Below are 25,604 nucleotides of genomic sequence, written 5' to 3' on the forward strand. Positions count from 1 at the left end.
TCAGTAAAATAGTTTTAATTTTAAAATAGTCATCAATGTGAAAACTTCCCAAAGCTGGGAGTAACAGTCTAGAGCCAAGGTCGGGAGGGGGCCAGGCCTCACCTAGAGCCCAGCTTGAGGCCCCTGAATCCCTCCCTCTCCTCCCTTCCAGAGGGAGGATGGACACAGCTGAGGCGAGCCCTGAGTGAGTCCTCTCCCTCATCCCCCAAGGGCCCCTTGAAGGCAACAGCTCGTGCAGAGGACTTGAGGGGAGAGGAAAACAGGCAGAAAATAGAAATTAGAGGTTAATCGTCCCCGACGACGTCCCCCTCCCGACCCCGGGTGGGGGGGAACCACAAAAAATAAAACTTGCGGGTATGAAAGGGGGATGGAAGATGAACACTGATACGATAGACCCCTCTGCGGCCCAGAACAGCCCAACTTGGGCCAACCGGAAGAAAGGTCTTGGGCCCCAGCTGCATGTTACCCTTGGGGAATAAATATTCCAAGAAAAGGGAAAAGCCATGAGACAAGCTGGTGCCAGTCACAGGCAGCGCAGCTACAAGGCCTGGCGTGGCCCACCTGACACCACCGCACAGGGAGCAGAGCAGCAGGGGCAGGAGGGCGATGGGGGGGCCCTAGTTGAGCAGGTTGCCCTGCTCTTGGGCCTGGGTCAGGCTGTCCTTGCGGTGAAGGTGGTGCACCCCCATCCTCTTGGGGCTGCGCTGGGGACGGCTGGAGCTGGGGAGTGCCCAGGCCCTGCCGTCAGTGTGGGAAGTGACAGGCCCCTGATCTGTGCCATTATCACCGGGCAGCAGACTCTGGCGTTCTTCCTCAGGGCTGATGGGCAGGTTCAGCTCTTCTTCCTCCTCCCTGGGAAGGCCAGAATCAGCTTCTGTTGGCAGCAAAAGCCCACTCTCACCAGGTGGGGAAGAAGGTGCCAGAACCTCCTCATCTCTGTCAGCGGGGCTAAGAGCAAAGTGGCGCTGCAGGTCAGGGAGGGCATCACGTCCAAAGGCTGTGCGCTGGGCCACGGCGGCCGGGGGTGGAGTGCGGTCCACAAATGCCCGCTGCCAGCTGGCTAGCAGGTCCTCCTCAGAGCTGGCAGAGCTGGCCGGGGCACTGAGTGCTGGGGGGACAGGGCTGGGCTCGTGGCGGGGGGAGGTCTGGGCTGAGGCAGGGCTGCTGGGCACTGGGCTGGGGCGGGCCCGCTCACCGCCCTCCTCCACCAGGCTCAGGGAAATGGCCTGGCGGGTGGCATAAGTGCAGTTGGGCAGGGGGCTGTTGCGGGGGATTCGCACCTTATCCTCAGAGAACTCGATTACCTTGCGGCCAGGATACAGCGGGTGTGGTGGAGATGGGGTGGGGTAGGGGCTCAGCTTCTCAAAGGCTGGCAGGGGCAACTCCTCCTCTGGGGAGCCCCCAGCAGTGCCCAGGGAGCGACATTCCCCATTGGGTTGTGAGGTGGGGCTGCCAGGGGCTGGGGGACTGGCTGGGTCACCCGGGCCCCCCCCACTCATGTCCACGTGCACAAAGACATCCTCGGCCAAGGGGCGCCCGGCACTGCCTGACTGGGCTGAGTTGAGCAGTAGAGACTCTGGCTTCTCTAATACCCGGGCAATGACTGAGGTGGGTACCACAGCCCCTGGCATCAGGCTAGGGGCAGGGCCCGGGCTGGCAGCCTCTTGACCACTGTGCAGATGTTTCCGAACCATGTCCTGTAGCTCACAGGGCAGCTGGGGAAAAAGAGTGGGAGAAGGGAAGAGAGACATGAACGATCCCAACCTCAGAGCAAAAATAACGACCGGCACGTATAAGCACCACTGCGTGCTCAGCACTGTGATCTTCCGGCCCCCCGGCATGCCAGGGTATAGCCTCATTTCACAAATAAACTGAGGCTCCGCATGGGTGAAGTAACTTGCAGCTTTTGATGAACACAGCCAGCATCTGATCCCAGAACTGGTGCTAAGGCCCACATGCCCTCAAACGTCCATCTCCCTGCATCTCAGCAGTGGCTTCTGCCCAAACCAGACAAGTTTGAGGACGTGTACTGGCCAGCAGCCTCACGAGTCCCTCCACTCCTTCTACAGACCCTATCAACCTCGGGCCTGAAGCTCTGGAGTCTAGAGCTTGCCCCTTGGGGTAAAGGGATCAGCTGGGCCCCATCCTCTCTCAATATTCTTATGACTGATACCCTGGCCAACCCCACCTTCCTGCATGGGATCCCGAAATTGAGTGCCTCTCTCCCTGCCTCTGTTCCAGAAATACCAGCAGGGCCAGCCCCCAGTCCCAGTGACTATCTCTTGACAGCACACGGAACACCGACCAGTGGCAGAGTTGACTGGCTTGAGAGGAGCCATGCAGGCAAGGGCAGGGCAAAGCAGAAAGGAGGAGTCAAGGCAGGAGGATAGAGGGAGGTGTGAAAACTCAAGTCAGAGGAGTCCTGAGAAGGCAGGACTAGCGCTGGCAGGGGGGTGGGGGGGTTCTGCTCACATCGGCGAACTTGTGGTTGCGGAAGTGGGACTTGTTGCACTTGAGGAGCTGCACAGCCAGGTTGCAGTCCAGCCGGTACCGCTCCTACAGGTACAGGCAAGGGTCAGAGGCCGGCCCCGCCCCAGGCAAGCAGGGCCTAGGCCAGGGCAAAGCCAGGGACACGGGAGGGGTTCCCCCCGCCATACATTGAGCTCCTCCAGCTTGTTGATGGTGTTCTTGGCGTCCAGCAGCTTGTTGGTCAGCTCCACGATCTCCCAGTCCAGCGTCTTCCTGTCCATCTCCGCTTTCTTGATCTGAGGCACAAAACGTGTGTGAACCCCGCCCTCACCCCAGCCGGCCTTCCTCCCCTCCACTTCCTCCCGGCCCAGAGACACAGGAAGCCACAGGTGCTGGGGCAGCCAAGGCGGACGAAGTAGACAGACGATGGACAGACAGAAGAAGACCAGCCACCTCTCCTGTTCTCCGGGCTGGCTGTGGGGTAGGGGCTTTCTGGATATAACCTGCTGCCACCTGGGCCCAGGACAGAGGCAAGAGCTGCCCCTCAAGGGGCTCTACACAGGAGGCAAAGCAGCTGGACTAGAGAAGTAAGTGTGCAAACCCAGGGACTGAAGCCTACGTGTGGAGCTGCTTCCAGGCTCAGGCCAGGAAGAGGGAGGGGTGGGGCTGGGAGGCAGCTGGGGGCGCCTGTGAGATTATCTAGTTGAGCCAGGAGGGAGCGGCAGGCTCAGCAGCGGCCTTCTGATCTTCAGTTCAGGGACTGGCTCTACGGCCCTCCCTCCCCCCTCAATGGCTTGGGCTTGTTGCCACTGCAGCGGAGAAGCTGTGAGTGTTCAGTGGTGACATCAACCGGTTCCACTGCCAGAGCCAAGCAGGGAGGCACTGTACCGAATGGGCCTCACGTAAGGGAGAGGAAAGCAGTGGGCAGAGGGACAGGGAAGGGGCCCCGGCAACCCCAGAGCTCATCTGAGGAGAAGGCCAGGGCAAGGGAGAAAACACACAAACTCAGACGCAACTGCAAAGATCCAGCTGTGGCTAAGAGAGGCCTGACAGGAGAGGGCGGCGGCGGCGGCGGCAGCATGAGGGGAAGACGGGAGAGAAGAGAAACAGTGTGAGCACTAAGACAGTCCTGACGCGCACAGCACACTGCGGTCCCCTCCCCGCCGCCGCCCCAGCCCCTTCCCCAAGCCCCAGTGGCATTCCCCCAGCAAGTCCCAGCCCCCTGCTCTGCTATGAGCACAGTGCCAGCGAAACCGCACCCCCAACCCCGGACAGATTACCAGTGTGTGCAGCTTGTCCTCCAACTCCTGGTTGGTCCTCTGGGAAGCCGTGTAGCTGTTCTGAAGCCTGTGGAGGAACATGAGGCAGACCCCTGGGTCAAGATCTGCTCTTCAGACCCTGCTCGCTCAGCCCCTCCTTGATAGGGGACCTTGGGCAGGCTGTTCTCCCCGAACCGCAGTTTCCCCATCAGAATCAGATGATCTCAGAGGCCTCTTCCAGCTAAAATCCTATGAATGGTGGGGGCTGCATGCAGGTGTGTCCTGGCCCCTCCTTTCCACACCTGCGGAATTTGTCCTTAAATTTGTCCAGCTCCTCGCGGCTCTGGCCCAGCTCCAGCTCCAAGCAGTCCTGCCCGATCTCCAGCTCGCGCTCCAGGGCCTCGGTGCGCCTGGTGGCTGAGGCCAGGCGCCGGCGGAGCTCCTCGTTCTCCTGCTGCAACAGCCTGGCGGGGTGAGGGGGCAAGGGCAGAGGAGCATCAGAGGTAGACGGACCAGCCCTGGAACCCCAGCCTGGACTCAGGAAGGAAGGAGTAGGGATGACATGAGCACAGGCAACTGGGGACAGGGGACTCCTTGAGACTGAGCCTGAGTCTGGGGCAGCATATCCCATAGGCCTGCTGGCCCTGAGAACACAGCCTGGCTTGGGGGCAGGGGCGGGAAGCAGAGGGGATGGTAGAATCCACTCCCACCCGGAAGAAGAATGAGAAGACAGAATTGGTGTGAGGCGTGAAAGTTCCCAGTCTGTCTCTGGTTACAGCCCAAGCCAGCAGGCCACCAAGCCCTCCAGCTCCAGTTTCCCCACTGCACAATCAGGCTACTCCATTATTAATCTCCTGGAAATCCAGCCCAGCACTGCCCTCCTCTCCAAAGGCCTCACGTGGCTGACAGAAAAGGCTGCAGGGAGGCAGCTGGCACAAGAGAGCCAGGAGCTGGGGAAAGGCTCTTTGGCAAGAGCAGGCCCCCAGAGCACCTTGGTTCCAGGTTCTCTTGGAGCCATGGAACAAAAACTCTTTCCGGAAGGAATATCCATATCCAGCCTCCTCTCAGAGCCCATAAAGGCTCCACACCAACCTTTTCTTCTACCTAATCCAGTGAAACCCCGACTATACCAACAGCCTTGCCTGGCGCTAAGAGGGAAGTGCTGAGGCAAAGCAGGGCAGGCTCTCAGGCAGCAGATACTCACTTCATCCTCTCTGCATCGGTCAGGGGCTCCTGTGCACAAAAGAACAGAAGCCTGAGGCTCAGCCCTAGACCACTGACCCACCCTGCTTGCCCATCCTCCAAAGAGACCTGGAAAGGGCCATGTCTAAAGCCCAAACAATCTCACAAAGTGGGCCCTGTAGAGATGGAGGCAATCCGGTATCACCTGGATGAGCCTAGACTACCCTCTGCCATGCCAATGAGAAGGTTCAAGAACCCCTTCCGACCTTCACCCTTACCCACACCACTTCCAACCCCCCTCATAACTTTAGAGCAGGCTGCAAATGAGTCCTGGTACCCACGCCACATCTCCCAGGGATAAAGAGAGCCTCTCAACTGTTCACTGGGCTCCCCGTGGGCCCTACAGGCATGGCAGAGACATTCCAGAGAAGTGAAGAAGTCAGGCAAGCTACACTAGGGTTCTGAGCTCTAACAAAGCCCTCTTCGCCCTGGAGGAAGTGGGGGCAGAATCAGGCCCTTACAGAGGCCCCAGAGGAAGAAGTACATAGATGAAGGACAGCCTTTGGGCCAAGCCTGACTGAGAGGAGTAAAGAGTCTCATCCTTATCCGGCTTTTTACCTCCTGCCCCATCCTCCCCAAGCCCCCACACTGGTTACGGCCCAAGAGCCAGAGCTCAGCCAGCCACAGAGTAGGGAAATGTCAAGCAGCCCACTCTAAATGGAGCTGACTGCCGCAGAATGCCAGTCCCAGGCAGGAAAATGAGGGGGTGGCCCAGACCATGGACTTTGAAGCTAATGACACCTGGATCTGATCCTATTCTGCCACACTCTGCTTACATTAGCCTTGCTGAGCCTCAACGTCCTCATCCACAAAACCAAGGGAATGCCCACTGGGTGGCATCTAGCACAATACCTGGCCTTTTTATTTAATGTTCCCTGAACTGAAAACAGGCAAGTCACAGCATTCCTGACCTGAATCTGACCAAAGCGGGCCATGGTACGCCTGATGTATGCATGTGTGATGATCTCTCAAGTTCTGTGAATGTGCTCAACATGCTGCAACAGGGTAGAAACACAGTAGCAAGGGACCTACACTGCAAGCTCCTTTCCTCCTGAGAGTAAGCTGAATGAGGGAGGCCTATTTGGACAATGTTTTACAGTTGCCTGAAGAAGGCCTCCTAAGAACCTAACAACAGTTCCTGGCTGGGAGCATGTATTTAACAAATGTTGGCCAAACAAGGCAAAGCTGGAGGAAGGGCCAGGACTTCCGGGGGCAGCAAAGAACAGCTGGTCTGTGGGGAAGAAGCCGGAGCACGACCTCCTCCACAGAGACCCAGCCTCCAGCAAGTTAGGACCCCTCAGTCCCGTGGGCTGCCTCTTGCAGGAAGAATGATACTGGCTGGGATCATTTCTCTTGAGCCATGAAGACTCTGGGTTCCCTGACATGTGGACATGTACTCACAGCTGTCCCCTATAAGCCTACATTGCCCCCACCAGCAGTGCTGCAGCTAGGAGACCCCAAACATGTATCAGCAATGCCACACCCACACCCCAACTTGGGGGACTAGAATCTCCTCAGGTGGGAGAAGTCAATCAGACACCCAGCCTCAAGGGCCTGCATCTGGCAGCCAGGGCAGGAGTACCAGTCTTCTGACCTCCTGCTCCAGCCGGGATCCAGGAACCTCCAGCCGCAACTCCCGATGCTCAGGTGGGGCCTTACGGTACGGTTTCTTAGCAGGGGCTGCGCTGGTCATCCTGGGAGGTGAGGGCTCCTCAACCTGCTGAGGGGAAGCAAGGGAGGGGAAGGCTCAGAGACATGGGCAAGAGGCCCCCAGACTGAGGAAAAAAGGACAGTAAAAGGGACATGTGTAGGAGCCACCAGGCAGGCAGACAGGCCTGGGCCATTGCCGGGATCATTAGAAACCTGGACTTTGGTATCTCAATGCCCAAGGGTCAGGGGAGTGCTGGAGGCGACAAGGGCCCAATGCGCCAGGTGGGTGTGAAAGGCAGGGCCTAGGTTCTGAGCACCAGGAAGAGCGGATTATGGTCTAGGAGTGGGACAGTATATCTAAGAATGGCCCACCACTCACCTTTGTGGGCTTATAAAAAAATGCCTCAGAGGGAAAAACTGTTCCCTATGAATCGGTTTCCCCAACTATAAACTGGGGATGAGGAGAGCACCAATTTCATAGACCTTCTGTGAAGATTACATAAACCACTAACCTTTTTTACAGTTACCTGGCATTTAGGAAACATTCGTGTTAGCTCAAAAAAACCAAACCAAAACACACCAGTAACCAGAAACTGAGGGTTTGAGGGTGCTCCTCCAACCCAGTTTCCTCGGTGGGGTCTCTAAGCTTGTAAGCCCTGAAGGCCAATCCTCTCTGGCCTCCACCGTTCTCTTTTCACCAGCCCCCACCAAGAGAGGCCACCTACCTGCCCCCTTACCTGCCAGCCTCCCGGAAAGGGAGCCCTGGGGGTGGGGGTGGGGAGCAGGTCTCACAGGGACATACCGTCTGATCGTCGGCAGCTCTCTCTGTTCCGCTGTCCCAGAGTTAGCCCTCGGCTCTCTGCATCCCACGGCCCCTCCACTTCCTCTAGCCAACAGCTCCTGAAACCGGAGAAGAGAAGAAAGTGGAAACCAGGTGTCAGCTGCGTGTCTGTCAGGGCCACGGACTGACCTACCCAGTCCAGGACTTGGAAGGCCCCCCAGGAAGAGCCAGGCAGAAAAGTCATGGACCAGGGGTTCTGGAAAAAGGAGAGGAAGCGGGAGAGGACTGGAAGCACTGGGCTCCTTTCCCCGTGAAAGCGCTGTCACAGGCCCACACAAGACACATGTGTGTCTTGTATGTGCTCGTGGTCTCTGCTGACCATATGCCTGATTTGGGAATAGGTCTGGCCCTGTTCTGTCCCTATCCTACCCCACACCTGTCCTGTTCATCTCTCAGGCTTCTCAGAGTCTGGAAACTAAGAGATTTGGGGAGCATGGCTTGCAGAAGAGAACACCAGGAAAAAGCCTAGCAGAGACCAAGAAGATGTGGGGAAAACTTCCCAGCAATGTTCCCAGGAGCCCAAAGACTGCTTCTGTGTGTAACAGTGGTAAACAGACTTTGCAACTAGGGAGGGGAGGTCGAGGAGAAAAACTTCTGAAAAAGCAGCAGAGCAATGATTGAGCGATCTCAACGGGGGAGATTTTGGTGTCCCACACCCCCTCTCACGTGCCCCCTCCCCCTCCCAGATACCTGGCAATGTCTGAATGGCTGTCACAACGGTGGGGGTGCTAATGGCATCTAGTGGGTAGAGGCCAGGGATGCTGCTAAACATCCGGTAACACAAAGAACAACCCCCCATGATGAAGAATTCTCAGCACACAGGGTTGACAGTGCCCAGACTGAGAAGCTCTGGGGCAGAAAGCCCAACTCTGGGGAGCTGAGACACAGGGCTCCAGGCTATGCTGCTTCTGACACACTGTGTGGCCCCAGCTAAGTCCCTCACTGGTTTCTCTTCCACACAGAGGTGGCTAGACTGAGTGACCCGTGAGGTCCTGTCCAGGTTCGTGGGAGCGTTGAGCTGAGCCCTGCGCCTACCTGTAATAAGCGGGGCCACAGCACGGGGGCAGCAGCCACCACAGGGACCAATGGAGGCAGTAACCTCAGGTGGCCTTCTGGGCATAAACAATCTTCCCGCCACCATTCACATAAATAGAGCTGGGGGCTGAGGGAAGCCTTGCGGGCTAAAGCATGTGTTCCTGCTGTCGGGACATGCCCTGGCCCCAACTCCTGTCACATTCCAACAGAGCCCGAGGCAGGAAGAACAGTGGGGGTAGGGAGGGCGGGGAAGCAGGAGTGGCCTCCCTCCTCTGTCTGGGCAGCCTGGTCTCTCCCTTGGGGTTCTGGGGGGAGCTGGGGCATGGCAGCAGGCACGAGCCGCCAACCTCCACCCCTTTGATGGTGAGGCGGACATGTCCCCACAGGGCACAAGCAGCGTGCTGTGTCGGGCTGACTCCCTGCACAGGAATCCGGGCGGGCCCAAAAGGACAGCACATTCCTGGGGTGTGGGGGAGCAAACAAGACACCCCCGCAGGTTCCCTGGGGCCCCTCCTGAGGGCCCCAGGGTGGGAGCTCCTATGGCCTGAGGGAGAGGCCCAGAAAGTCGCAAGCCATCCTGGATACCTGGGTGCTGATACTCAGGGAGCGTAAGTGTGGGGGACATGAGTTAGAAAAGGACAGCCAGAAACACAGAGTAAGAGATACAGTAGCCAAGAACCTCTGCAAAATCCAGGGAGGGAGACTCTAGAGTTGGGCCTGCTCCCTTCCTCATCTGCATCCCCATCAGCTGCAGGCCACGTTGTGGGCCCCCTCGATTCTCAGCCTCTTCTTTTCTTCCTTAGCCCTATTCATACCAATACCCACACTGGCCTCTAGGCACCAGGACACCTGACTGGGTGGCAGGCGGGCAGGCAGGAAGCAAACTGACGCACTCATGTATCTGGGGATCTTCCCTGGACGGAGGGAGGCCTTCACTCCACAGCCCACAAGCCCTAGCTCTACTTGTCACACATCCTGCCTCATCTTGACCTCAAGTCCCCACTCCGGGGCCCCACAGCACACACTCCCAGGGCTTTCCCAGCTGGATAACCTGGCTTGCTGAGGGAACAGACAGTGTGGAAGTGGCTGGCAGGGAGACAGGGAGCACCGCAATCACCCATGCTCCAGGATGAGTGGTGCCAGCGATGGCAGGCAGTTCTCTCTCCCGGCCAGAGCCTGCTCTCTCCATACACAGCAGAGCCACAAGAAAGGGAGCCACTCCGAACTGGGGAAGCAGAAGGCAATGCCCACCAGGGAAACAGTCTGCTAGGGAGCCTGCAGTGTCCCAAACACAAGCCCATGAAGGAGAGTCTGTCTCACTCCCTGCCCCATGTCCATAAATACCAGTACGTGTTGGGGCCCACAGCAGCAGGGGGTAGGGGTGGGGGTGGGACGATTCCATCACTGAACAGGAACGCAACAGGGCTGACAGGCCACTGTCCTTGACTGAAGTGTGGCAGGGAAGGACAGACCCTAGAGTGAGAGCAACGCCAGGTGCACTGGAGAACAAAGCAAGAAGCAGCTGGACACCAGGCTCACAGCCAGGGGAAGATAAAAGGTGGGCTGCAAGACAGCAGGGCAGTCCCACCAGGAAGACCCAGCTACCGGTCTCGGCCTCCAGTGGTCACATCTCCTTCACCCAAAGATTCCCATCTTGCCTTGGAGTGTTTTAGCCCAAACAGGATTTCCCAATCCCACGTCAAGAAAAGGAAGTCCCCAGGGAAAGTAGCCAGATAACTCGGAATGAGATATGGGCCACCATAAGCAAGCAAGCAAGCAGCCTTTGGGGTCTCTTGGCCTCTGGCTGCTGGGCTGGTTCCAGGGCACCTCCAAGAAAATGGTCTTTTGGAAAGTCTAGAAACTGACCGAGAAGAATCCCACTCCCAACCCTCACCCCAAACCACCTGAGCTTCAAGGAACTGGGGGCAGAGGACTCAGGATGTAGGGCTACCAGGTCATGGGCTGGGTTTGCACTACAAGAACAGCTGTGCACCAGGAGAAAGGCTGAGGCCTAGGTTAAAACCTCTGGCTGACCCAGTGTGGTCTGGGGCTCCTCTGGCACTGCTGAGGGAGACACCCACAGCAGCAGTGGGAAGGGAAAGCTGCTCTCCTCATACCCCGGCTCCGCCTAGCCCTGCCTAGCCCCGCCTTCCCCTTCCTCCTCTGCATAGCATTCATTCTTCACTCACTCAACTCAGTTCAGATAGACTCAGCCTGGCTCTGCTGGGGTGGAAAGGGGGGTGGATAGCTTCCTAATTGCCATGTTGCAATCTGCCAGTCAGTGCGGCCGCCTGTTGCCGCCTGCCCTGTGTTAAATACCTTCTCCCTGATTACAGCCCATGGGGCACGATTAGCTGCCTCCTGAGAACAAAGTCTACTTTCATTAGAAATGGGACTCAGCACGCACAGCAAACCTGCACTGTGAACCCACTGAACAGCTGAGCAGAGAGCGTAGTCAGGGGCAGATATAAGGAGAAACGTGTGCCAGACTCTGGCTGAGCGGTATCCTTTAATCCAAGGACAAAAAAAATCTGCCAAGCATCACTCTTTAAGTCAGGAGATGGGACTCACACCTGTGCCCTTTCATGGGTAAGTGCCCATATGTGACCTGGGCTTCCACCATGGTTAGGAGTCACCGCTGCTGGAGATGGGAGTAGGATAAGGAAAAACCTTTAGCATCCTGATTTTCTCCAAACCATATCCTTACTCCACTCTCTGCCAACACCCAGAGTAGGCAACAGCAAGAAGGTTGAAGCCCAAGAGCCAAAGACGCCCTCTCACTTCCTTCCGCCATCCTTTCTGCGGGTCTGCCCAGGGCAAAGTCAAAGGTGCAGGAGAGGAAGGGAGGTCCGAGCACCCAGCTTTCTCCCTACTGAGGGAGACGGGAGTGAAACCAAAATGGGTGGGGCTCTTTGGCTTTTCAAACTTGAGCCTGCCCCCATGGACATCTCATCCAGCTCCCCCAAGTTCTGCACTGCTACCTCCCTCCACCCTCCCCAGTTCACTTGCCCTGCCCTTGAGAGACCAACCGCCTCCCCTGCTCCCCACATCACCCACACTCTCTGTAAGAAATTATGGCCCCAACAGTTTATCTGGGCTCAGACCATTTCCTAACCTACTGATACTCCTTTCTACTCACAGCTGTCACTGACTCAAGCAAATGAGGGACCATCAGAGAGAGGCCACACAACACCACTAAAAACATTAAAATTCTTCTTCATAATTCACCTGAAGAAGTCAAACAGAATCACTCATTAGCAATCACTACTGCTTTTAGAATAAAAGGAAACTGGCCCTTTTCCAGAACACTCAGCTGTGTTCTATACTGCCTTAATTCCCATGGAACCCAGCAGGATACAAATAAGTAATAAAAATAAACACAGGACCTTCCTAAAGCCCCTCATCAATGGCTACAACATGAATGTCTGATCACACAGGGACTAGTGTCTCCTCCGTAGGAATCGCCCTCAGCTATAAGCCCTGGATATAGAGTCTCTGAACTCTGTAGGCCTGGAGGAAACTGCACCTCTGGGGGCAGGACACACTCCAGCCATACAAGTCTGGCTGCTTCTCGAGCCTCTGAAATTCAGGGTCTGCATCCAACTGAGGCCCAAGAAACACAAACCCCCACCTGTAAGGGTCAGCCCTGTAGCCAGGTGACTGAGCAGAGGCCCTGGGGATTGCTCGCAAGGGCTCTCCCACCCCATTAACACAGCCCCTCCCGACTTTGGCTGTCAGTCCCTCAGATCCCACCAAAGCTGGCTGGGTTCAGCCCTCTCCACATTGACCCCTGGGTGCCCCTCCTGCTTGCTACCAGCCCCCAGTTTCCGGCATGCAGCTGTTCCTGAGGTACATGAGCAAAGCCCTCAGCAATCCTGGGCGCGTGGCAGGCAAGCAGCCAGCAGAGCATGGGGTGGGGCCTGGGCAGGCTCCGCTCTGGGCCGATGACTAGGCTGGGAGATGCCAGTCTGTGCCCAGACCAGCCCTGCTGCCCCTCCAACAGCCATGCCTGCCACCTTTCTGGGCAAGTACAACCTCACCCTCTTGGGACAAGCTGCCTGCAGCCCTGACCTGGCCCTCTGCCTGCTCTAAGCAGAATCGACAGACAGGTTTTTAAAAACCAAAATGGGTGGGAATTATTCTGCCCCAGAGTAATCCTGAGGACTCCAAACTACTGCCGGGGACCTGTAAAGAGCTCACCTGGCTCCCACCTGAGTAAATACCTCAAGTCTATCCAGCTGGTCTCTCATTCAAGCAAACACCTGACAGAACAAAGGGGCTGAAGACAACAGTTGATGATGATCCAAGCAACCTCCCCTAAATAAAGGGAAGGCCAAAAAGTCCCCAAGATCAACCAGCACTTGACAGCAGTCCCCAAGCCCTCACCTCAGGAAAGGCAATGTAAGGGGTGGTCCTGAACCAGCCTTCCGCTCCAGGCCCCTTTTGTTTTCCCGGTCAGCCCAGCCACCAGGCACCCCTCCAGCTTGCTCCTCCCTACTCAGGGTCCCTACACATCTGTGCAACACCTATACCCTCTCCCGTTTACACATTCCCACCTCATACTCACAGGAAGCTCCCTGCTTCTCCCTCCTGAGCCAAGGGAAACAGAACCTACCCAGAGGGCCTTCGGATCCCAAGTTCCCCCACCCAGTTTACCCCGTACTGCTCTGCCTCCAGAGGCTGCAGCCAGAGAGCCCATCTAAGGAGCTACCTGTGCAGAACACCAGAGACCCCCGAGCACTCAGTCTTCCTGCTATCCCCAGAGCCCCCTTCTTTCCAAACCTGGAAGGCAATCTGGTGGGAACTCCCCCATGGCAAGCTGTTCACCAGTCTCCCAGCCTGAGGCCAAGGCTTCTCCCAGGCCCACTGTGGAGTCCAAAGCCAGGTCCCGCCCGTCGTGGCTAAGGCGCCCTTCCAGCCCTTCTTGGCTAAAGTCCACCTGAAGTTCCACATGTGAAAGGCAGTGGGGAGCCTGACTCCACCCACTCTACCTGCTGGAGCAACGGACACCACGAGCTACATCTCAGGTGGGTACCTGGTTCTGGGCTCCAGCTTTTAGTCCTAAGTAGCTTCACTCAAGGCCCCGGGAATTTCCCACAGCCAGACCGCGGTTTTCCTCAACAACAACCTTAAGGAGAACCTTGCAACTGACCCTAAATTATTATCCCGGGGTGAGACTAATGGGGACACCATTCAATCTTCCCCTTTTGACAAAGGGAAGCAACTATCCAGTCGAGAAGAAAATCCCCCTCCCACTCTAGCTCCATCTATCTCTGAGGTGTGAAACAGAGCATGGTAACTGCGCAATGTTCTCAAACTCCATAACGCTTAAAGCAGATTGAACAGAAACTCCAACCAATTGTTTTAAGGGGGAACCGGGCAACGCGGTGCTGAGGGGATCATGAGGTGGGCAGAGGCCAGCAGGCTGGCTGGCAGGTGTCTGTGCATAGGAAAGCCCCCTCCTCTGGCCTTAGAGGGAGCATGTCCCCACCCACAGCAAGGAGACTGGGAAGATGGAGGGAACCCAGCAGTAAGGACAAGAGAGCAGAGGAGGTGGCATGAGGCAAGCCAAGGGGAGGAGGCAGCCAGGCTAGGGGGAGGAGGGGTGAGAGGCACTGCTGGTGGTACCCCCAGGGCAGGTTAGCTGGCCCAGGTCAGACTCACAGGGTTAGTGTCTTCTCCCCAACCAGCCAGCTCTCCTGGTTAGCACGGTTAGCGACAGACTCATGGCAGACGCCCTCCAGGCACTCCATATAAACAGACAGCTTGGTTGAGAGCAGCCCAACTCCGGAGCTGCAAAGAGAGAGCAGAAGGAATGCCAAGCTGCGAGATGCCCGAGGGTACACACTGCGCTCTTCCGACAGGGGAAGCTCCTGCAGACTTACCACTAGAGCCTCGGGGGCTTTCTCCCATCTGAAAACCATGCCAGGTGGAAGTGCAGCATGCCCCCTGCCAACCAGGGAGTCCAGCTTGCTGACCCCAGGTAACAGGGCTCTCTGGTTGGTCAACGAAAAGAGAGGAGAGCTGTGGTGGAAGGGGGCACTGCTGCGGGAGTGGGGGTGGGGAGCTCCCCCGTCTTGCCTTTTCCCTGGACACGGCTGCCAGGCTGCACCACAGCTCTGAAAGCTGGGGTGTCAGAACAAAGCCAGCCCCAGCTGCAGCTGCCGCCCATCCCCTGCCTGTGCCAGCAGAGTCCACCCCACCACCTCCCACAGGCTCTGAGGAATGGGGCCGAGAGGGAACCGGCCCAGGGATCAGAGGCTGCAACAAGAACTGCATCGAAGGCACAATACAATGGGGCAGTGTATGACCCAGCCCGGAGCTGGGCCAGCCAGGGAAGGGGTGGCACACTGCCACCTTTCAGTTTCTGAAAGGGCCAGGGGGATGGCGCTTCCCAGGAAGCTGGCCCCAGAGGAACCCACAGAGCAAGGATACAGGCTATGCTGCAGCCAGGCTCCTCGGACTCCAACAGCGACTATTCCACCTGCTCGGAACGAGCAATGCCAGAGAGGCTAATGTTCCCATCACAGAAAGCCCAGGAAACAGCAGAAAACACCTTTCCTGAAGCCTCCAATACCATCCTAGGGGAAGGGACACACCCTGGCTTAGAGATCTCAAGGAAGATGGAGCCACAGGAGTGGAGTCCCCAAACCCCCACAAGATGTGACCCATGGAGCAGCAGGAGAGGATAACTACAGCAAATGTATCAGCAAACACTGCCTGTGCTTATGGAGAAGGGCAGCATGTTGGCGAGAAAAAGCAGAAGGATTCCCCTTCTGTCTGGAAAGCCCCGCAGATGATGAGATGGCTCAGGGTAGAGGAGAACAGTGACCACCCTGGCGCTACTTATGGGCCTGGCCCTTCTCCCAAGCCCAAGTTAATCATTCCGAACTGCCTACTCCTCGGGCTCCCAGTATTACTCTGACAATAGCCCCGGAGCTCCAAAGGCCAAGGCCTTACCACAGAGGGGGAGATAACCATCTAGAAGAGAAGACAACTCTTCCTGTGGGCTCTGACCTCTTCCCTAGACCGGGAAGAATGCATGGCCATTGACAGGCTACCTTCAGAATCCTCACCCACAAATAAGACCAAAAAACATCAGCTGGGTCTGGCTTGATTTCAAAACACAGAGCAGCAAAACACCTAGGAAACCCAAAGGTCCAGAAATCAGTGACGCTCTCTGCATTGAAACAGAGGTTGAGAAATCAGGTAAGTTTACTCTCTTCCTGGCCACAGATAACACAAGAGCAAAGGGGAGAAACACACGGGAGACGGAAACACACGGGAGACGGAAGTGGTGAGGCCCACGCCGTGTTTACAACCATCCCGATTCCCACTCAAGGGCACTCCTGCCAGACTACTTCACCTCAGAATAAAAAACAACCCCTCAGATAACCAGGGTACCTGCTGTGGGGAGAACCCCTAGGAAAGATTCTCTACCCCTTCCAAGGAGCCAGCCCCAGAGGAAGGCCCAATGCTGGGAAGGAGGCTCCAACACGGGGCTGCTCAACGTGGAGGGGGCACCCTCCTCCTGAACTTGTTAGGTGAACAGAGCAAGCTGAAGAACAGAGCATGTACCACTATTGAGTCTTGTTTATTTTACAAAAGATACATGATGAGGAATGTCCAGAAGCACACAAAAATGATCAGAAGGATACATGATAGTTCCCTGTCTCTGGGAAAGGGAGAGAGGGTCCTTTTACTTTTTCTTTTGTATATTTGTCCATATGGTTGGTGTTTTCTACAAGGACATATATTATGCTTATGGTGAAAACACAGAATTCCTAGACAAACAGGACAAACCCCTCCATCTGCCATGTGTTTTTACTATCCTGAAAACGCTTCCCCTTCCATTATATGTCCTTTGATCCTCGTGGCCTACTGAGGCCCACAGAACAAGTGGCATTCTCCTATTCTGAAGGGAAAGGACAAGTGACTTGCCCAAGACCACAGACAGAACTGGACGAGAACCCTCTGTGTCCAATCCCAGGGCAAAGATGCCTCCTCTAGGGAGCCATAGGAAAGCCATGACAATTCTGCCCTGATGGAAACACCCTCAAAGGCTTCCGAGACTGAAGTCCCCATGGGCTTACCTGTGAAGGTGCAAAGAGGTTGAGTACCCAAAATGGTCAGCCCAGCGTTCTATCCTACCGTCAGCCGAGCGAAGTGAACCACAAGGCTAGCACCATCTAGACTGCCTCCCGCCAGGCGGCCCCGGCCCTCAGGGAGTCCCCCCTCCCACAGTTCACTGGGAAAGCACAGAAGCTCTTCACAAATAGAGTGCATGTCCTTTACAGATTCCAAGCGTTACCTCACAGACAGCCCGCACCTATGAGAGAGTACTAACAAAGAAGAGGTCCCACTCTTCCACTCATGGCCAGTCCAGGAGACTCAGCCTCTTTGAAACCGAAAAGTGCACAGCACAAGCCAGTCCTGCTGGCTCGCCCAATCTCCTCTCAAATCTGCCGAACATACGATGCAGCTTACCGGCCCTGCCAAGAAATGCCACACTGCAGTGTGCACTCCCACACGGAGCGACAAGGAGTTGAGCCCAAGGAAAACCCCATCCATCCCTCCACTTTCAGCTACTGGTCTCATTCTTTTGATTTGTCTCGGCATTAACAAGGTCGTAGTAGGTCCTGGCTGTGAGCGTGGAGCATACCTGGACAGAATGAGCAATACAGCCAGAAAAGCCAGCAACTTATGGGGCATGAAAAGGAGCTTAATGAACAACAAAAAAGATGCCAGCAGCCAGACTTTTTAGAAGATAGTGATTAGCAAGAAAATATACGGGAGCATACTTCACCTCGGCTTTTAACCTCTTCTGCTGGCTTAGGGATGTGTTATTAGACGATAAGAAGGCTAAAAAAAAAAAAAAAGAAGAATATAGGGCTGAAAAGGGAGGCAGCTGAAGCCAAGCACCTGGATGATCATTTAACCACCTTAACTTAACTCTAGAAAATAATTAGTAATGCTACTGCTAATACTATCACCTTTTGCTTATGCAGGACCTTCCTTCCTAAGAGTTCAAAGGATTTTGCCAATCGGATCCTATCTGCTTTCTGTTTCAAGAAGGAAGAACGGGTTTGGGTCACACAATAACCAAGATTGCTCAGCACCTACTGCATAGGGCCCCAAGAAAGATCTTACCCCAAGTGGAGGAGAGACAGGTTAACAGCCATTTGGATTACAGTTTGGTATGCGCTTGGAGAGCCAGAGGAGAGACTCCTGGCTGGGGCAGGGGTTCAAGGACCAGACAAGAAGGCTGCCCTCCGAAAAACTCAAACACATCTTCCTCTTCTGGACTGTAAACTCACACTGGAGCACCACCTGGCATTACACAATGAAGAGGTCTAGACTTCTGGAAACACATTCCTTTGGTGTTTGTTGGGAACTGGTGCCCTAAGAACTACCCCCATTAACTACACTAAAAACAAAAAGGCAAAAAGAATGGACAGTGAACTCCCAGCTACCAGCCCTATTTCTGGGGAACATCTAAGTTAAGCCTGTTCGGTGACACAAGATCATCAAAGCCCTAAAAAAACTAGGGCCAAGAAGTCTAGCTTCCTGAATGCCTAGATGTGTTCTATCAGCTTCACCCAATATTTTTCAATCCATAAAACACCAGGGAACATGAATCCTTAAACATCCCATCCAGTCACCCACAGACTTAACTACATTACAAATCTACCACCTACCCACCCCCACCTATATCCACTAAGGTCACTACCAATCTCACATAAACGTGATCCATCAAAGGAATCATTACAACACAAAAAATGGGGAGAAACATCAACAGTTTTGCACAGGTTTCTCATTGATGATGTCCCCAACCTCACCTTTTATTATTGCTTCATCACAAGAAAAGAGACTCTCTCAATTTTACTCCCACCTCAAAATGCTCCTGGCTACCTGGCAGAACTCAAAAGGCTGATTCTAGCTTGAATAAAACAAAGCCTTTTCTTATCCACTGTGTTTTCCAAAATGGCATTCATTTATTCAACAAATATTGAGTATCCTTCACATGACAGGCACCATGCTACATGCTCAATACTCCTACAAAAAAGATAATGTCACCCTCATTTTATACGGGACGAGACAAAGAATCCTACCAGTTAAGCAACTTGCCTGAAGTCACACAGCTGGTAAGTGCCAGAATCAAGATTTAAACCAGGTCTGCCTCCCTCCAAAATTAGACTCCTTCACACCCCTCACCCTCACCCCACAATCAGGGAGGGACCCTCCTCTACAGAGGGTCAGCTCAGTGAAAGAGGCCAACAAGCACCAGAGAAATCACCACACAACATGAGAAATGCCAGAACTGAGGCCTCTCACACAAAGTGCTGCTGGGGGTCAAGAGGAAGAAAGGAAAGCAGGAAGTCTTCTCACTGGAGGTTACACAGGAGCTGGTCTTGGGGGATGAGCAGAGTTTTAGAGACAGCATTACAGAGAGAGCAAAATGCACAAGCAAATAAGAATAAAGTAAACGGATGGCCGTGACAGGTCCAGGAGCAGTGGGAAATTTAGGAGCAATGAAGCACAGAAGTAGAGGTGACAGCATCTCAAGCCAGAAGCTGGAGTCTGGGCCAGAGTATAAACAACCTTCCCGCATGCTGAGCTAGAGTGTGGACTTTATCCTAAACAAGGCAGAAACCATGGCATTTTTAAGGGAACAGAACATTGTTTTTCACAGGAAAATAATTCTCACAGCAGCTTGGAAGCTACAGGAGTGGAGAGAGTCTGCCCACCACATTTCATTCATTGTCTAAGCCCCACCGCATGGTAAAGCGCCTAGTAAGCACCACACACTATTCTAAATGGTAGAATACAATAATGAATAAGACCTAGTACCTGTGGACAGGACACTCACAGCCCTGTAAGAGTCAGACAAGTAAACAGACAATCACAATGCAGCCTAAGTGTTAAAACACAAGCACAGAGGAAAGGCAGAAGGAGTGAGGATCCCCACACAAAGTGACACTTGTCTACAGGACAAAGAGGTAGGTAAAGGGTGGAGGGGGAGCGCATCCCAGAAAGGCCAGCATGTGCAAAGGCCCAGAAGCTAGAGAGAACAAGCTCAGAGAGCTGTTAGGAGGCTGAATCCAGGTGAGAAACAAAGACCTGGTTTACCCAGACATCCTCAGCACTCAAAATATGGAGGTGAGAAAAAGGTGGTGAAGGGATTAGATGCAAAGATTACACATGATTAAGGGGTGTGAAGAAAGTGGCTTTAAGAATGACAGAACCAGAACAGTAAAGGCAGAGAACTGGCTCCAAATCTATCAGCCTTCACACCACAGTTCATTCATTTGCGAAAATGAGACCTGAATCCTGAAAGTCTGAGGACTTCTACCAAAACACAAAGGTGTAGGGGCACCTGGGTGGCTCAGTCAGGTAAGCGTCCCACTCTTGGTTTTGACTCAGGTCATGGTCTCGTGGTTTCGTAAGTTCAAGGCGCATGTCAGACTCTGTGATGGCAGCACAGAGCCTGCTTGGGATTTTCTCTCTCTCCCTTGATCTCTGCCCCCGCCAACTTGCGCTCTCTAGGTCTCTCTCAACATAAATAAACTTAAAACACACACACACAAAGCTGTACTCTATGGAGATTACACGTTTCAGCACGCTGATTGCATCAAAAATTGAGATAAAGTACATTCTTCTGAGATATATGCCCCCTCGGGTAATGGTGGAGGGCAACAGACACAGACAGATACTAATTCCAAACTTCATGTGCCATAACAATAGAAAAAGGTCATCTGAGGGCTGGGTCAGAATTCCCAGAAAAAGCCCTAAATCCTGAGCCCCCAATTACCCTGAAATCTGGTCAGACTTCAGACCCGTGCCTAGTCTGATGGCAAGTTGGAGAGTCATTTACTAAAGAAAAAGATGGGCCCTGAGGGTGTGTTAAATAGACAGGACATGACTCAGAAGGAGGGGAAGAGTGAGTCTTAAGTGCAGGGCAAAGGAAAAGCCAGTCAATCAAACCTTGGGCACACCTCTGCCCCAAGGCTACACACCAGCCACCCGCTTGGCCAAAAGGAAAGAGAGAAGCACTAGGCCAGGACCTTCCAGAACAACACAAGTTTCAGCAGAAGCACATCTGTTTTCCATTTCCCCTCAAGCTGGGGGGGAGGAGGGTGAGTATTTAAAATGCCACCTATTTTTTTCCTCTGTAGTTTGCTACCTGCTATTTTTAAAACAAAGATGACATCCAGATTGTCTATGAATTTAACACTATGGTTACTTCAACTATTCATGTCAGTAATCAAAGTCAGAAATGAGCCTTAATGTCCACACTAATACACACACACACCCCTTTAAGGTATGCTAAGAGTGGATCCTTAGGTCAGTCTGCTCACCCAACCCAGGCCCAAGGTTTTCCAAAGGACAGTCACCAAAGCCAAATCATGAAGAGGGAGTCCAGATTTGGCTACCATGGCAAAGGGCTCCCTCACCACAGTCCCTGCACCAGTTTTTATCTCTGGGGAGAGAGCTGTGGTGAAGAGCTCAGCATCTACAACATTTTTTAAATAACTGAAAAAAGTCTACTACAATCTAATAATCGTGACAAACAAAAGATACAGATTACCACTGGGCATATTTAATACATAGTTAACTTCATACCAACCCCCCCCCGCCCCCCTCAAAAGTTCAATTGCTGAAGCCAGACAGTCAAATCCTAGCTCTGCCCCTTACTAGCTGAGTGACCTTGAACAAATTAACCACTCTTCACCTCTATTTATTCATCTGTAAAATGGGGATAATGAAAGTATTTGCTTCATAAGGTTATAAAAATTAAATTAGTTAATACATTTAAAGCACTTCCAACAGTGCCAGACACACAGAAAGTGCTCAGTAAGCACCACTATTATTACTGTTCAAATGCAAAGATAATCCTAAAGCCTCACAACTTCAAACAGGAAATCATGGGCATTTTTAAAAATTTTTTTTTTTAACGTTTTATTTATTTTTGAGACGGGGAGAGACAGAGCATGAACAGGGGAGGGTCAGAGAGAGGGAGACACAGAATCTGAAACAGGCTCCAGGCTCTGAGCTGTCAGCCCACAGCGCGACGCGGGGCTGGAACTCACGGACCGTGAGATCATGACCTGAGCCGAAGTCGGCCGCTTAACCGACGGAGCCACCCAGGCGCCCCAAATCATGGGCATTTTAATGTCACTTTAAATAGTTTGATGAAGATGCTCTCACTACATCCAAAAGCTAAGCCCCATTTCTCTAACATCAAGACACCAGCCCAAACCAGTACGGGGCCTCCAAAGAGAGATACTAGGTTCAATCATAAAGCAGAAGTTAGTACTGAGATCTGACCAGCATAACAACAACAAATACGTATAGAGAGTCAGTCACTGTTCTAAATATATTAATGCATTTAGGTTAAGGTTGTTACCTTATGAGATGGGTACTCTTACTATCTCCATTTGATTGATGAGAAAGCTGAGGCATAGAGAACTATGCAATTTCTAAAGGTCACAGAGCTACAAGTGGCAAAGCCAGAATTTGAACTCGGCATTCTGGCTCCGGAGTCAGTGCTCTTAACCCCTAAGTGTGCTCACCACACTGTCCTTGCTGTTCAGTTTCCAAGGGGGCATCCATAAATTGTCCTCAGAGAAAGTTCCCAACCTTCTAGAGTCACAGCTAAATAACATCAGTTCGTCAGATACCTGAAGGTATTGAAGCTGACCTAGGGACAGTGATTTGGGTTGGTCTGTCTGTAGCAAGCCTCTTTTTGGGGGGGGAGGGGGGGTAGGGAGGGAGCAGGAGATGGTCAGTGAGGACCAAATCCTGGATCAAATGAGATCTGCTAATCTAATCATGCAGCAGATACCAGTCATGAAACAAGCTTCAGTAAGCTGTCCCCAATTCCGGCTTGGGCATACCCACAGGGCATGGAAGGGAGGACCATATTCACTGCACTTTGTGGGTCCAGACCCCTTCTTCCCTTTTCTCCAACCCCAAATCCACCATCTCTTAAGCCATGCTTAGTTTGGTTAGTGAAACTGATTTTTTTTTTCTTATGTGGTTTGACAGGGAGACTACAAAGGAAGAGAAGAAAGCTACCCGAAAAGTTCTACAATCCTTTCCTTCCATCACCACACTGACCCGCTCTGTAAAGCAGCTCTCGAATATCAGGGATCTCAGGGACAGAGATTGATACAATAAATATTCCCAGAGCCTTACACCAGTCAGTTTGACCCCTTACCATAAACTAATCTGGGTTTCTTCTCCCTAATCGCAACCTGATTTTCCTTCTCCACTGACCCCACCTACCCATCAAATCCACATCCCCAAAGGAACACTAATGAGCCCTTCTTACAAAAAGAAAGATCAAAAGAAGCAGACCTGCAGCAAGAATGAATTCATGAGTTGGTGACAGACCGCAATCACACTTTTTCTCATGACTCCCCCTGCCCCCAATCTGTCACCACAAATCTCTATTTCAGGTAGGATGACAAAGTGAAGATGTGATGGGGAGACTGAAAAAGACACAGGGAGCATGTAGGAAACTGCTTGTGACAGGGATGTGTTCAAGTACTTTCAGCCTGATCTCTAGGCCCCTGACCATGTTCATTTGCACAGGTGACAGCACCCAAGGCTCAAATCTACACCCAATTCTCAAAAATCACCATACAATCTAAACAGAACACTAACTTACAGACCACAGGCAAAAGGTAACCTCTATAGAAGAGAGCCCTTTTCAGATTAAATGATTCTCAGTATCACTTTGAACTCATGCATCCTCCTTGCAGGGAGCATGCCAGCCTGTCACTGGAGGCCACCTTACCCGCTCTGGGGTTGAGCTGGGGCAAGTCGCTACCTCTTCTTCTTTCCAAGCAGGCACTGTGATTTCTTCCAGTCCCTGGGGCCCCTGAGTCTTCAGCTGAAATTGGGGCAGATGCTATAGGAACTCTGGAAAGGCTGATCTAAGTCTGGAGAAGGATCATCTGACTGGGTTTAGTTCCCTCCTTACCAAACCTGCCCAACATCCTCCAGGTCTCTCTTCTCCCCTTCCCCACTATCCTCCTCCACGGGAAAGACCTCTCTCCTACCGGCCGGGTACAGTCGGGCCTCGGCCACAAGCTCCAGGCTTCTTTCTTAACTCTTGGTTAAGAAATTCCCCTCCAATTCGTGACTGCTTCTTCAGGGCCTGCACACCTACTTCTTGTTCCCCGGCGCTAGACCGCTCCCCCAGGGCCGCCACTGGATCCTAGGCCCCCTCCCCTCCGCCCCTGTCTCCCTCTTTATTTCTCTCCGCCTCCAACCTTCCCCCATTCCATTTCCTCTTCTTAACCCCGGAGCTAGTGCCTCCTCCGCCCCTACTCCGCGCTAGTGTCCCTACAATCCCCCCCCCCACTCTAGCCTCCCGGCCCAACTACTGCAACCCCACAACAAACTTTCTGCCGCTGCCCGCCGCCTTCACGCCGCCATCTTGCCGCGGGGCAGGCCGGGTAGCGGCCAAGGCCGCGGGAATCCCCACGCACTGGGCGCGGAGCGTCATCGGGGGGTGTGGCTAGGGGCGTAGCTTCGGGATGGGGAATTAGGGCACCAGGTGAAGAGGAAAGATGGGATCTCCGGAGAGTAGGGTTTGGAGGCCAGGCGGGTGGAGAAGGAAGGAGGTGTCAAGGGTAGGGCAATAGCGGGAAGGGTGAGGAAAGATTCTGCTACTAAAGAAAAAAAGAGAGAAAGAGAAAAAACACAAAAATATGGTGGAATAGTGTTAGCACTGGTTCCCCATCATCCAAAGAATGAAAGCAGCTTCTCAGTTTGCCACGCAGAGGTCCGTGTGACCCACCCTCTTCCACCTTCACCCGACTAATTTCCCACCTCTCCCAGAGACTTCAGGTTCCCAATTGTCCTGTGTTTTCAGGCCATTAAGCCCTCAAAATGTCCAAGCCCTCTCCTTCCCGTTTATAATCAGTTCTTGTGACTCCTTCAGCCCTCAACTCAAATTATCACCACCTCTAGAAAGCCTTCCCCAGGCCCCAAGACTGGATTTGGTGCTCCTTTGGCTGGGCATCTCTAGCCACTTGCGCATAACTTCATTGCAGCTACCATATGCCATAATTATTTAAAAGGTGCATCCCTCATTAAGCTGCTGCTCCTTCAGGGCAAAAACTGTGTCTGATTGTATGTTCATATTCCCTAGCAGGTGCCTGGCACACAGTAAATGCTTAATGAATAAATAGCGTGGCGTCCTCCAATGCACTAAGCATACTCAGGGCTTTTTAGGTTTGCTGTTCCCTGTGCCTGGAATGTTCTTCCTCTAGATATTACTCCCATTAGTATCTCTGTTCAAATGTTAGTGCCTTAGAGAAGCCTTCCCTGGCCACTCTACCTAAAACAGCATCCCCAGTCACTCACCCTTACCCTGCTTTAATATTTCTTTTCACAGCACTCATTATCTTTTTTTTTTTCAATATATGAAATTTATTGTCAAATTGGTTTCCATACAACACCCAGTGCTCATCCCAAAAGGTGCCCTCCTCAATACCCATCACCCACCCTCCCCTCCCTCCCACCCCCCATCAACCCTCAGTTTGTTCTCAGTTTTTAACAGTCTCCTATGCTTTGGCTCTCTCCCACTCTAACCTCTTTTTTTTTTTTTTCCTTCCCCTCCCCCCATGGGTTTCTGTTAAGTTTCTCAGGATCCACATAAGAGTGAAACCATATGGTATCTGTCTTTCTCTGTATGGCTTATTTCACTTAGCATCACACTCTCCAGTTCCATCCACGTTGTTACAAAAGGCCATATTTCATTCTTTCTCATTGCCACGTAGTATTCCATTGTGTATATAAACCACAATTTCTTTATCCATTCATCAGTTGATGGACATTTAGGCTCTTTCCATAATTTGGCTATTGTTGAGAGTGCTGCTATAAACATTGGGGTACAAGTGCCCCTATGCATCAGTACTCCTGTATCCCTTGGGTAAATTCCTAGCAGCACAGCACTCATTATCTGATATTTGTTTATTGACCATCTCCTGCTATAATGAGAACTCCAGAGATCTAGAACTTTTTCTCATTCATCGCTGCATCCTCAGTGTCTGAAACAATGCAAGGCAGAGTAGGTGCTTAATAAACATTTA

The 25,604-nt window shown here is 53.0% G+C and overlaps 1 protein-coding gene across 18 annotated transcripts; it reads right to left on the reverse strand.

Moving 5' to 3' along the window:
• On the reverse strand, nucleotides 1-23,998 carry TJAP1 (tight junction associated protein 1). Of its 18 annotated transcripts, XM_019457219.2 has the most exons (13): nucleotides 23,910-23,990; nucleotides 23,300-23,395; nucleotides 14,382-14,492; nucleotides 14,161-14,289; nucleotides 7,423-7,520; nucleotides 6,565-6,690; nucleotides 4,933-4,961; nucleotides 4,031-4,192; nucleotides 3,750-3,816; nucleotides 3,486-3,515; nucleotides 2,658-2,765; nucleotides 2,473-2,556; nucleotides 1-1,715 (listed from the first exon to the last, which is right to left on the reverse strand). In XM_019457219.2, the coding sequence occupies exons 6-13, from the start codon at nucleotides 6,661-6,663 to the stop codon at nucleotides 618-620; spliced, it is 1,677 nt and encodes a 558-aa protein (XP_019312764.1). In that variant the 5' UTR covers nucleotides 6,664-6,690; nucleotides 7,423-7,520; nucleotides 14,161-14,289; nucleotides 14,382-14,492; nucleotides 23,300-23,395; nucleotides 23,910-23,990; the 3' UTR covers nucleotides 1-617. The 18 variants fall into 18 exon arrangements, with proteins under 18 accessions (XP_019312764.1, XP_019312761.1, XP_053760953.1 ...); XM_019457216.2 differs by lacking the exon at nucleotides 14,382-14,492; XM_053904978.1 differs by lacking the exon at nucleotides 23,910-23,990 and having other exon boundaries at nucleotides 23,300-23,861.
• Nucleotides 23,999-25,604: the final 1,606 nt, after the last annotated feature.

Source organism: Panthera pardus, unplaced genomic scaffold, assembly GCF_024362965.1.
Source record: "Panthera pardus isolate Hobbes unplaced genomic scaffold, ASM2436296v1 HiC_scaffold_17, whole genome shotgun sequence".
Lineage (NCBI taxonomy): Eukaryota > Metazoa > Chordata > Mammalia > Carnivora > Felidae > Panthera > Panthera pardus.